General features: G+C 36.9%; 2 protein-coding genes across 7 annotated transcripts in view; both read left to right on the top strand.

Annotated features, from left to right (window-relative positions):
- Window positions 1-6,999, top strand: part of dtnba (dystrobrevin, beta a) — a 28,546-nt gene extending 21,547 nt beyond the window's left edge. For 2 of the 5 annotated variants that reach the window (XM_079889394.1, XM_079889395.1), the window contains 7 exons: window positions 158-254; window positions 518-538; window positions 1,811-1,976; window positions 2,321-2,410; window positions 3,413-3,463; window positions 5,466-5,496; window positions 5,578-6,999. In XM_079889394.1, coding sequence (XP_079745520.1) covers window positions 158-254; window positions 518-538; window positions 1,811-1,976; window positions 2,321-2,410; window positions 3,413-3,463; window positions 5,466-5,470 — 430 coding nt within the window. In that variant the 3' untranslated portion in view covers window positions 5,471-5,496; window positions 5,578-6,999. The remainder of the gene's footprint in view (window positions 1-157; window positions 255-517; window positions 539-1,810; window positions 1,977-2,320; window positions 2,411-3,412; window positions 3,464-5,465; window positions 5,497-5,577) is intronic. The other 3 variants (XM_079889396.1, XM_079889398.1, XM_079889397.1) reach the window with 3 other exon arrangements.
- A 2,962-nt stretch (window positions 7,000-9,961) lies between these two features.
- Window positions 9,962-12,955, top strand: part of dnmt3aa (DNA (cytosine-5-)-methyltransferase 3 alpha a) — a 60,002-nt gene continuing 57,008 nt past the window's right edge. For both annotated transcript variants that reach the window (XM_079888582.1, XM_079888581.1), the window contains exons 1-2: window positions 9,962-10,109; window positions 12,118-12,296. In XM_079888582.1, coding sequence (XP_079744708.1) covers window positions 12,186-12,296 — 111 coding nt within the window. In that variant the 5' untranslated portion in view covers window positions 9,962-10,109; window positions 12,118-12,185. The remainder of the gene's footprint in view (window positions 10,110-12,117; window positions 12,297-12,955) is intronic.

Genomic DNA, 12,955 nt, shown 5'->3' with positions numbered 1-12,955 from the left:
GTATCATTTTCTTTTTTGGTCCGAACCAAAAGAACCATGAGAACCGAACTTGTAGTGTACAATGGCACAGTGATTAACTAGGAAACCTAAAAATGGCACTTCATTGCAAGAAGGTTTGCGACTCCTGATCTAAAGTGTGTTTGTGTGTGTGTGTTAGGCAGAGGAAGGATGAGCTGGAGCAGAGGATGTCATCTCTACAGGAGAGCAGGAGAGAGCTCATGGTGCAGCTCGAAGGACTCATGAAACTACTGAAGGTACCGCCACACACAGGCCAACAGAACACATGGAAAAACTCGATTTTGGAGTGAACTGTAATATTTCCGCCACCGGAGGGCGTCACTCTCTTTAGCGTTCAGCATCTGAGCTGCTTTCTTTTCTCACACACTTGATCTAGTTTCCCACTTTTTCATTTCTTCTCTTTACAGATTAGAGTTGAAAGTTGTTTTTGTCATCTTTTTCTCTCTTCTGTTTTTCACTCCCTCTGTTCTTTTCCTCCGTCTCTGTTCTGTTCTTGCAGGATGAGGAGCAGAGACAAGCTGTGAGTGTGTGTTTTACTATGCATGAGAGAGAAATTACTGTGTGATTTCCACAATTTTATTTTTTATTTTTTTAAAATCACACTACATGACACAAATAAATATATAGATAAATAGAGCTGTTTAGTTTGGAGTCTGATAACCTGGAAGAGAATTAGCATTTTTGAGAAATTCCTGTTTTTTGTTTGTTTTTTTGTTTGTTTTTTGTGCTTTTGTTTCTTTAAGAATAGCAGTTTTTGATTTGTAAGTGAAATAAGGTCTGTTAACACATTTTGTTCTACAATATTAATCACATACTGCTCTTTTGAGGTCTGACCGGGTGAAGTTCATGTTGAATAAACCAAACGTGAAAGTCTCTTCAAGTAATATATTAATCACAGACCATATTTTACCTATAAATCAAAAATTGCTATATAAAACTGCTCAGGAAATTCTGGGCTGGTCTACAAATGGACATCACCACTGAACAGCTCTAGACTGACTGATGTTGTGCTGTTGATTTCAGTTTATCTGTATACATTCACAATACATATCGTTTCAAAGCAGCGTTACAGAAAATGCATGTTTCAGTGTTAAAGCGTTGATCATTTTAAGGAACTAGCTTTGTTGTTTTTAAAAGGAATTTTACAAACAAAAAACTAAAATAGGAAACCTACAGTATAAACTGATCACTAAATTGCTAATTCAATTTACTAATTCAAAATATTAAATAATTCTATATAGTACATAAATAACACTAAAATAACACTGATGCTCACTCATTTGTAATATTACAAAAACTGAAAATTACAACTAATGTGATTTCCATCTTTAAATATTTTATCCAGTATATTAAGACATAAATATGGGGAATTGAACCTGCATTGCCCTTGTGTGTGTGTGTGTGATGTACTGTGACATACTGTGTGTCTCTTGCTTGTTCATGTGAAAGTTCTTTTCCATTTGTTTATCTTTTATTTTCATTTAGACTCATTTATCTTTTTTCTTTCCCTCCCGATGTCTAACTTCCACTGTCTGTTGTAAGTTCTCACAAAACATGTCTTCTCATGCGTTATCAGGAGTGTGTAGCACATATTTTAAGAATTACCTTTTCCAAAAATCTGTATTTTTGACTCATTCTTTCTCATTTCATGAGTTTGGCTTTAGTTTTGATGTGAATAGGCTTTTACTTGTATAGACTTTTATATGCAGTTTGATCAGTCAGTAGTTCTAAGCACGAACAGAAACATAGCAGGTGTATCATGTTCAATAAGTAGTATTCATCTCTTTCCCAGGCTCAAGCTTCTGGTTCCTCCCCAAGCCACGCCTCTCCTCGTTCTATGCCAATGCCCGTTCGCTCCCCTTCATCAGGCTCCGCCCCCACAGGCCACACCCCCACCCACGGGCCCCAGGACTCTTTAGCTGGAGTGGGTGGAGATGTTCAGGAAGCATTTGCTCAGGGTAACTTCTTAATTTACCACTATTAAATTAACACACAGACTATTCTGGGTTTTTTTTCCATTTTTTATGAGCGACTTTTTGTTAGTGACATGAATCAGATTTCTGCTGGACTGAACTGGGTAGACTCACCCGCTGTGAGATCTCATTAGTCCAAAATGTGTTCTGATTGGCTGTTGTTGTTGTGTTGTGGACAGGCAAATTACTTGAAAATATGTCGGTTCTTTACCTGTTGCATGGTGTAATAATTCAATGCTTTTAGCAAGTTTTTTTTTAACCTAAACTCTGCATTGACGTCAAATCAGAACTTTTTTCACATCATCATTTTGTGTGTTTAAAATCTACAGGACCTCGCAGAAACCTACGAAATGATCTCCTGGTGGCGGCAGACTCCATCACAAACACCATGTCTTCACTGGTCAAAGAGCTCAACTCGGGTACGAGAGCGTGCATGCAGATAATTCTCATCTGTCGTGTTTAGTGGTTCAACAGATCACAAAATTTGGCCTCCTCTTGTGCTAGAAATGGTTTAAATTGAATGCTTAAATTTGCAAGACAAAACATGTGCAAATGATAAACTTTCAGTCTATGATGGTTAAACTTTGCAATTAATCCATGAATCATTAGAGTCACTAGAGACCTCAACCGTTGGGACTGGTCCTACGATCTGTTTAACCACTAGTTGTGTTGTATTGTGGGTAATTTGTGTTCTCACAGCTATGGTTTGTTTGTTTTTTATTGTATTTATATGATATTTGTATTTTTGTAATTGATTTTTTGCCAAGAAAATAGCTTTGAATGCTGACATGGCACTAAATAAAACAATCTGAATCTGAATCTCACAGCTATGACATAGAAATAGTGTGAAAATGTCATGTTACCTGGTAATAGACACAATCCTTTTCAGTTTGATTATGTTAATAATTATCAAGCAAAAACCACTGGAAAGTAATTGAAAGAAAGTTTGTTTCTGTTGGACATGGTAGTATAATGGGAATGTTTGAATAAGTAGATTTTATGTTTTAGTAATATTTAGGTGCTTTTGTCATTATTTTTTTATTACATGATTTTAAAATAATTGTAAAATATATTTATAATGCCATATCTAGCGTTAACTTATTTTTTTTTCAGTTTTAGTAATTTTAGTACTTCAATTTAAGCTTATTTTATTTCAGTATTTCAGATTTCTAAATTTCATTTAAGCTTTACTTTTTAAAGTTTTCATTATATTCATTATTTATAGTCCAAAATACATAGATAATTAATAGATAGATATATATATAGATAATAAATAGATAGATAGATAGATAGATAGATAGATAGATAGATAGATAGATAGATTAGAATAAATAGATAGATAGGTATAAATCTATCTATCCAGACAGATGTGTGTGTAAATATTTACTGTATATCTATTTATTATCTTCTGTTGTCTTTAGTAGAGGATGGAGGAGAGGAGGAGGAGAGACTGCAGAATGGCAAAGACAGAGGTATTTCCCTTCACATCAGAACTGCATTACCCAGAATGCATCTGTGCTACTGAATCCTGACATCCGTGGTTCCTTTCAGTTGCTCTTGCTACGTGAACAGCAATGATTTCATGAGATTTATCCTCCTTGCACACAACAAAAGCTCATAATGTTTTACAGGACGGGGTTTGTGTGTGTCTGGCGTGTGTCTGTGCTGTCTGAGGGGGCTCGTTAGTGCTTAACTACTCGTTAGTATTAATGAGGAGGCTGTTTACGAGTGTGTGGGGGGGTGCTGGATGTTTTTTTACACTAATTTCCTGTAGGGTCAGAGGGGTCCTATACACTGAATCTTTATGAGCAGAACCCGTACTGGGAAACACCTTCATTATAGTGCTCGTTCTTTCTCTTTCTTCATAGTAGTCATTCATCTTTCCATCCAGCTTCACCGCTCTTGTTTTATTGGTCTGCTTCTGATGGCCTTTCTTTGCTAGTTTCAGACACCAATCGTTAAATTAGGCTTTAAGCAAAAATTTGCTCAAAATTGTTGTAGTGCACTTAAAACATGCCTCTGGTAAAATGTCCCAATGATTTTTGATCATATATATATATATACATACACACACTTACAATATCTTTTCTCTAGACCACAAAATAGTTAACTTGAACTGGAACGTCCCAAGCTAAGTTTATAAATAATAATATATGCTGGGATATAATGCTCTCAAAAGTTATTTAGCTGTAACATCAAGGTGGGTATTAGAAAGAGAATTTAACCTTGATATAATCAAAAATCAGTTGTTTACTATGCCAAAACATAATTGCAATGTTGACTATTTAAGAAATGTGTCACATGATCCTTCAGAAATCACTCTAATATGCTGATTTTGTTTTTTAAATCAGTGTTGAAAACAGTGGTGCTGCTTAATATTTTTGTTGAAACCGTAATAAAAAAATGTCAGGATTCTTTGATAAATAGAAAATCAAACATTTATTTGAAATCGAAATCTTTTGTAACATTATAAATGTCTTTACTGTCACTTTTAATTAAATCAATGTGTCTTTACTGTCACTTTTTTTTATTAAATTTCTGAATAAAAGTATTAATTTCTCTCTAAATAAAATAAATAAATAATAATAATCTTGCACACCCCAAACTTTTGAACGGTAGTGGTTATGCATATAATTTGCTCCAAGTTTGTTGATGAGGCTCGCATCAGCTATTTATTTTTAAAGACATGATTTATTCATACAATAATGAGGGACACAGAAGCCAGCTGTTTTATATGCACAGTTGTTCTACACTTTGTAAAACGTGTAGTGGGTCTGTTTAATTAAAAACACTATGTAGGTTAAACAGGGGTTGAGGGAACAGGCTGATAGATTATCTTCTCAATTAGTTACTGTTCTGAGCTGAAGCCGCTTTACTAATTCCAGATAAGAGAATTAATGGATCACTAGAGACCTCCAGACAGCTTCTCCGTGAAATAACCAGTGCATCTGAATATTACACTTCATATCTTAGCAAAAGACTCGCACTAGATATTTCTTTATTAACCCTGTAAAGCCTACTGCATCATATTTAATATGCCTCCAAATGATCAAATCTGCTGTAAAATCTACTGCATGCCTTCTGTCATCTGATTTATACTTTGTAAAAAATCAGTAAAGATTTCACAGCCAAAAGACTTGTATAAAGTAAGCGTAAAGATAACTTTTATATTGTTAGTAATATTTGATGATGAACACTTACTGGACTGAAGCAACTTGGGTTTACTTGATTATCCATACATCATTTTTATTTATATTTTTTTCATTTTATGTACGCAAGTAAAAATGAGATATACTGTATTATGTATACTTATATATACTGTATACTGATGTACCAAATATGGAAAATAATCTTTTTTTTAAAGATTTTATTTATTTTGTCTAAAGGTTTAATAAACTGTTCCATTTAAAGACTGTTATTTCATATGTTAGGCTTTACAGTTTTATAAGTCTTTGTTTGTGGGTTTTCTTCCAGGTTAAGCCAAATATGAAGCAAGCAGTGTCACGTGAGTATCACACGGTACAGGACATCTATAGGTGTGCTGCTTTGTTCACTTTGAATATCTGATTTGATCTTTTTTTTTCAGGTGTGGCGTCACCATCCAAACACTTTCTGCTGACATCACCGCAAAGACAGTGACCTCTGAACCCATGCTCAGCCAATCAGAGAGAGTTCAGGGATTTGGCTGGGACGTGGCTTCCTGTGGATTGCTTAAGAAGGAACATGTTTTGTTGTTTTTCAATGTTTTTTACTCTTCTTTTTTGTTTTTTGTGATGCAGATTTAAAGGGTTTGTGTTGCAGACCTGCTAGTTTGACTAGTTATTCTCATTTGAATTTTGTTAGTTTGTGAGTTTGAAAGCTTTTGAAAAACTGATGCACCCAAAGACTATCGAGAACGGGACAGAGTGGACTGAGGTGGAAACGGAATGGAACGGAACGCAATAGAATGTGATTCACGATTGAAGGACAAGCATGATGAGTTGATGATTGGCTGGCTGAGGTATGTGGGCGTGGTTTGAGAGATGTGGGTGTGGCCATGTTGATTTCGAGGAAGCAGTTGCTGCGAATGCCGTAAAAACGACCTTCTAAAGGAACTAAATTAAAGGGTCGAGCTGTAATTTACTGTAATTTATTTTTGATTAACTTTTTTTTAATTTATTTTCATTAGACAAACAGCATTTCAGAAGCCTTTCAATGTACATTTGAGGAAATATTTTGGTAATTTCAAATAATCGATTTCAGATTTCCGATACAGCGTTTATGTATATTTAAGATCAGAATGATTTAGTTTTATAGATTTTTAAACAGGTACTTTGATAAAGAGGCGGATTACTTACTGTGCTCCTTTTACTGGAGAGTTTTACCCATTATTTTTATCGTTTTTTTTCTAGAGGCACTGTTTTTAGTCAATATTTCCTGTGAACAAACATTTCTTTAACTACAAACATATGCACACACACGTCTGACCTGCTGTGTGTTTTTCTGGGAGTGTGTGTGTATATGTGTGGTATGTTTGCCTCTAATAGTCGTGTGTGTTTGTGCAAAGCTGGAATGTGAATCATATTGATGCCTTCATTTCATTTTATTCTTGAATACCTGCCAAAAATGACTTGTTGATTTTAGTGTTTTTGAAGTTTTCAATCTTATTTACTCTTATAAAAATTGCTGTTGTTTTTCGCGCCAAATTCATTCATGGACTCGTTTGTTGATGGTCCTCTTCGTCATGTGATTGTACCTGCAGTACACGTGGCTTCATGACATCACTTCCTGTGCCCTTCGGGTCAAGAGCTCTTCTGTGAAAACTGTCTGGTTTGGCCGAGATTATCATTACGGTGCCGGTAGCCGTAGTGTTTCGCTATTTCCACCGAACAACTCTTTCATATATATTTCAAAAAAAGCTAATTTTACAGATATAACTCTGGAATGAAGCCGTGATTCACACACATGTGATTTCAACTGATGATTTGTTGTTTTCAGAATAAATATTATTAAAAAAAAAGTCTATCTGAAGTTTTTCTCTCTTTAACTTTCTATTTGTTTCTTTAATTCTGTATGCTTGGTTTTCCTTCAGGTCCCATACAGGCTTTCTGGGTAATATGATGCTCTCAGTGGTTGTGGCCGCATTTACACTTCAGTGCACTAGAACATGTACTTTGCTGGTGATGGGACTGTGTATATTATAGTGTGTATAGTATTGGTTGCACAGAATGCCAGGATCCACTTGCTTCACTGTTTGTATGAGTTTTTCTGCACGTTTAGTCCTGTACGTGTGGTTCGAGATGAGAGCTGTAAACTCTCTCTCTGAGTACCTGTGTGACAGACAGAGAGAGAGAGAGACGGGCAGTCGGACGGTCTCTGTGCACTGCCAGCGTGAGCAGGCGTGACGTGGGGTGAATTTTAATGAGAGGAGCTTGAACAGACGTTCTCTGGGGGAAATCTGTGTGTGTAACAGAGTTAGACGGTGCATGGATTCACTCAAGGACACGATCCCTCACCAGTCTCACAGTCTCTGGCTGCCTCTTATGCTGTATTACAGTTACATTATGTCATGTCCCTTAAAACAAAAACGTTGCATGTGTGTATATATGTGTGTGTGTATATATATGTACACTCACCTAAAGGATTATTAGGAACACATGTTCAATTTCTCATTAATGCAATTATCTAATCAACCAATCACATGACAGTTGCTTCAATGCATTTAGGGGTGTGGTCCTGGTCAAGACAATCTCCTGAACTCCAAACTGAATGTCAGAATGGGAAAGAAAGGTGATTTAAGCAATTTTGAGCGTGGCATGGTTGTTGGTGCCAGACGGGCCGGTCCGAGTATTTCACAATCTGCTCAGTTACTGGGATTTTCACGCACAACCATTTCTAGGGTTTACAAAGAATGGTGTGAAAAGGGAAAAACATCCAGTATGCGGCAGTCCTGTGGGCGAAAATGCCTTGTTGATGCTAGAGGTCAGAGGAGAATGGGCCGACTGATTCAAGCTGATAGAAGAGCAACTTTGACTGAAATAACCACTCGTTACAACCGAGGTATGCAGCAAAGCATTTGTGAAGCCACAACACGCACAACCTTAAGGCGGATGGACTACAACTGCAGAAGACCCCACCGGGTACCACTCATCTCCACTACAAATAGGAAAAAGAGGCTACAATTTGCACAAGCTCACCAAAATTGGACAGTTGAAGACTGGAAAGCCTGGTTTGATGAGTCTCGATTTCTGTTTAGACATTCAGATGGTAGAGTCAGAATTTGGTGTAAACAGAATGAGAACATGGATCCATCATGCCTTGTTACCACTGTGCAGGCTGGTGGTGGTGGTGTAATGGTGTGGGGGATGTTTTCTTGGCACACTTTAGGCCCTTAGTGCCAATTGGGCATCGTTTAAATGCCACGGCCTACCTGAGCATTGTTTCTGACCATGTCCATCCCTTTATGACCACCATGTACCCATCCTCTGATGGCTACTTCCAGCAGGATAATGCACCATGTCACAAAGCTCGAATCATTTCAAATTGGTTTCTTGAACATGACAATGAGTTCACTGTACTAAAATGGCCCCCACAGTCACCAGATCTCAACCCAATAGAGCATCTTTGGGATGTGGTGGAACGGGAGCTTCGTGCCCTGGATGTGCATCCCACAAATCTCCATCAACTGCAAGATGCTCTCCTATCAATATGGGCCAACATTTCTAAAGAATGCTTTCAGCACCTTGTTGAATCAATGCCACGTAGAATTAAGGCAGTTCTGAAGGCGAAAGGGGGTCAAACACAGTATTAGTATGGTGTTCCTAATAATCCTTTAGGTGAGTGTATATATATATATACATACGCAGACTTTTGAATGGTAATGTATCACTGTTTTATTTATATATATATATATATATATATACACACACACATTACACACAGTGTTGGCTAAGTTACTCTAAAAAGTCATTAATTATAAGCTACTAATTAGTACATCTTCAACTGTGTAATTAGAGTACTGTACTAATTATTCTCTCTAAAAAGTTGTGGATTACTCATTACTAATTGTATTCTAAATCAATCCTATATCAACCTCGACCAGTTGAACAATAAAAGGATAGACATGAAACTGCACTTTTGATTCTTTTGAATAAACAATGTACAATTCCATAAATTATTCTTGAACTGACCGAGAGAGAAGGTTACAAATTTAATGTTTGATTGTCTATACAGTTTTTAATGCAACTGGGATCAAGTAATCCCTTACTTTACTTATTTTTACAAAGATATATATTTAAGTTTCAGGACTGCATTTCTAGGACACTAGTTTTTTTATGTATTTGGCATTTATACCATTTTATTACTATGTCATAGCACTTACAATTCTGTATTTATATTATTATTTGTTAGAAATTAAATTATTGGCAGTTTATAGCATTTTACAGCACTTACTATTTTATAGCACTTACAATTCCGTATTTATATAATTATTTGTTGGGAATTATTTAGTTGTTTAATTGTATGTAAGTGATACATTGTCCTAACTAAACCCGTAACCCTAAGCATACCCATTGGTGACCCTCTTGAAATATTTAACCTAATTTGTTTCATTGTATGAGCTGCGGTCCTGAAACTTCAGCCTCCGGTATTGCAGGAATATAATATTGGGAATGGGAATGGGAATGGGAATGGGATATTCCCTGTAATCACCAGCATAAGGGACCTTGGCTGACCCTATGCGGTGTTCCCCTCAGCCTTATGATGAGCCAAATATATTACTCGGAAACCAGGCCGTAGGAACCAAAGTGTAAGAAAAACAAGAACATATCACAGACATGTGTAGCCAAGCTATGTCAGACGATTAAACAAATTTATAATGCTTTAAATCTCGCATTTTATCGATCTCTTCAGTGTGTGTGAGGACTGTGACGTCACTGCGACCCAACAAAACGGTCTCTAGGACCCAGCGAACTCCTTTCCGCTGACGGCCCTCTGCGGCGTCTGAGAGCCCGAGACGCCGGAGACCGGAGAGGAGAAGGCCGGTGCCGGGGAGGGTCAGGACGGGGAGAGACGCGGAGGGAAGACGGGCAGTTCGCGACCACCGGGGGGTTCAGGCCCGGGGCATGCATGGCGAAACGGGTAAATCACACACATACACTCACACACACCGAGCTTCTGTCCGACATATGAGGATGATGATGATGATGATGATGACGATGAAGAAGGTGGTGGTGGTGGTGAAGATGATGAATTCAGATCTGCGCAGATGTGCGTTTTAAAATCCAGCAGCTTTCGCTTAAAAATAGCTTTTCTTAAATCCGCACGCTTAAGTTCATTTGACATGTAAATTCAGTTCATTTCGCTTTAGTGAAATGAATGTGTGAATGACGCGGGCAGAAGTCTGTCAACCGGCGTTATACATGATCATCAGCATTTAATGCATTATTAATCAATAACTTTGACTTTAGCACAACTTAGACTGTTCCTTTTATGTGAGAAGTGAAGTTTAAAAAGGAAGACAAAGCTGTTCTGGTTGATCTTGAGATGTTAATTATGTGAGGCCTCTGTCAGGATTATTATATTTGTGCAAATATTAGCCTATATGTAGTAATATTGTTTTACTCAATGGTTTTTGACGTTGTTGTATAGGCTATTTTAAAAAATCCTAAAGCCTATATTAAGATAGATTGAAAGCTCTAGTCTATCTGACCTATTAGGATATTAAAGCTCATCATGTCTCTATGTATCATTAATTGACAGCAATAAAATGTGCATTCTTGAGTTTTTTTGTGGTTATTCATGAAGGCCTGTCCACACCTGTGTCAGGTGTCATGAGTTTCACTGACTGTGAATCAATCAGGTCTCAGTTTTGATCACACAGTCATGCATCTTCTTAAAAGTTCAAAGCCAAAAGGATTTTACAGTAAAGGGGAACCTCTTAAAGTTCCTCAATAGCCTCAGAATTTCATTAAAATGGAGTATACTGGTGCTTTATAACCCCTGAAACCAACATGCTGATCCGAAGAACCTACAACCCTATTGTGTGTCAGATAGATCTATGTTGAGGCTGAATTTCCTTTTCCCAATGGTTCATTGTGTGTTTAAAAATACTTAAGTTGTATGTCATTAATTAATCAAATCTAGCAAAGGTCACAATGTAGGCCTAGTTATCTAAAAAGATAAGGCTACAAAAAGAAACAAACTTAAAACATTTACGTGTGTTACATCACTCTAAATATGGACAAAACCAAACGTTGAGTAGGCCTACAAAAATGTAATAAAAAAAATTGAAACCAAGGTTTGTCCATATTTGACCCAAACATGAGTTGAAACAACCCAGTGATGTATTTACATTTCGTGATATTTATATAAACCTACTAAATTCTGTCAAATAATGATTAGTCAAGCATTACTATATAATGTAGTAGCCTAATGTTAGTTCTTAATATTTATTTTAAAGATTTCCTCAATCTTGTTGACAGACAGTCTGAATATGAGTCTGTTGAAAACACTTGTTGTGAAAGGCTTTGACACAACATCAGAAAAGTTCAAGCAGTCAAATAAAAGAGTGTGTACTGATGAAGAGCGAATCCTGTTTAATTTAAAAATCCCATTTTACATTTACATGTTGTTATGGCAGTTTTGTGTTCAGAGTTTCTTCCCAATTTCTCAACAAATCCAAATTTCAGAAGATTGCAGGAAAGTCATTTCGCTCTTCATCTCACTGCTCTCCTGATATATCGGAGGTTTTTGAATGAGATTATGTGAAAGTTAATGAGATGTTATAAATAAATGAGAGAGCCGCCGACGTTTTCCCCCAGAGCGTCACACGCGTTTTGACGCGACGCGACGCGTCCGACTGGCAGAGATTCAAACACCCGCCATGTTACTGACTCTCCACATTAAACCTCAAACTGGCTGCTGTTTGTCTTCTGTGGACACAAATTATGTCTTTTTTACTGACTGTCGTGATGTGAAAACATGAGAAACATTATACACACGCGTTTCCACTTGTGCTGTTATAAGATGTGTCGCTTTTATAGACCTAACCAGAAAAAATATTTCACACAATCATACACTATTTATGTACAAATATAAATGTTTACTCCAGAAATTAATACGGTCTTTGTTGTGTTTGGTTTTGCAGGGAGAAGAAGGATTTGATGGTCTGAAGGTGGATCAGTTTCATCGCCACAAAAGTCTCTCAGCATTTTAATGTCTTTTATTTCATTTGCGTTGATTTCAAATGCATCGATCAGGCCTGTAGTGTGTTTTTGTTTCATCATGCCTCTCGATCTGGACTGTGACGCAGCGACGAATAAAACGGTAAGAGAGAAAGGATACTTATTTCGTCACTGGTTTGATCTGTTTTTGAGTGTGTGTGTGTGTGTGTGTGCGGGGGAACCGTGCGGAAGCCGCCAGACAAGGGCATAAAGCGAGAAGAAAAACCAGACTGCGAGTAAAACACAAGTCTATGCGGTTTAAAAGACAGCAATAGTTCGATCCAGTTATAAACAACGAAGCGCGCGCCTGTACTACGCAGGTTCGTTAATCCGACTTCGTTAATTATGACGGATTACTTTTGTCGTGTCATACGGTGATAATGACATCATAAATGCTTTTTCAGTATAGGCTATGAACTAAACGACGCTTGAAAATAGTTTTAAAGGAACGAACTATAGGCCAGATAAAACAATTGTCTCTATCCATAACGGATAACACAAAAATGCTTTCTCATTTCTGTGTAAAAGTCTTCTAAAATATCTTTTATGAGTTTATAGCCTATAATAAGAGGGCTGCCAACTTTTGAGTTTACCTTGGAGTGAGAACTATGGAAAGGGGAGGTGGATTGGGGGATGTAAAAAAAAAAAAAAAAAAACTTTCAACGCAATAAGTCTAGGCTTGTTATGTCAAAACATATGGCAGCCTAACTAAATATAATTTTATTAAGTTTAGTGACAATATGTTACCATGTTTAAATGGTG

Source organism: Squalius cephalus (assembly GCF_949319135.1).
Source record: "Squalius cephalus genome assembly, chromosome: 12".
Lineage (NCBI taxonomy): Eukaryota > Metazoa > Chordata > Actinopteri > Cypriniformes > Leuciscidae > Squalius > Squalius cephalus.
Note: the sequence above shows the minus strand (reverse complement) of the source record. Positions and strands in the feature narration are given on the sequence as shown.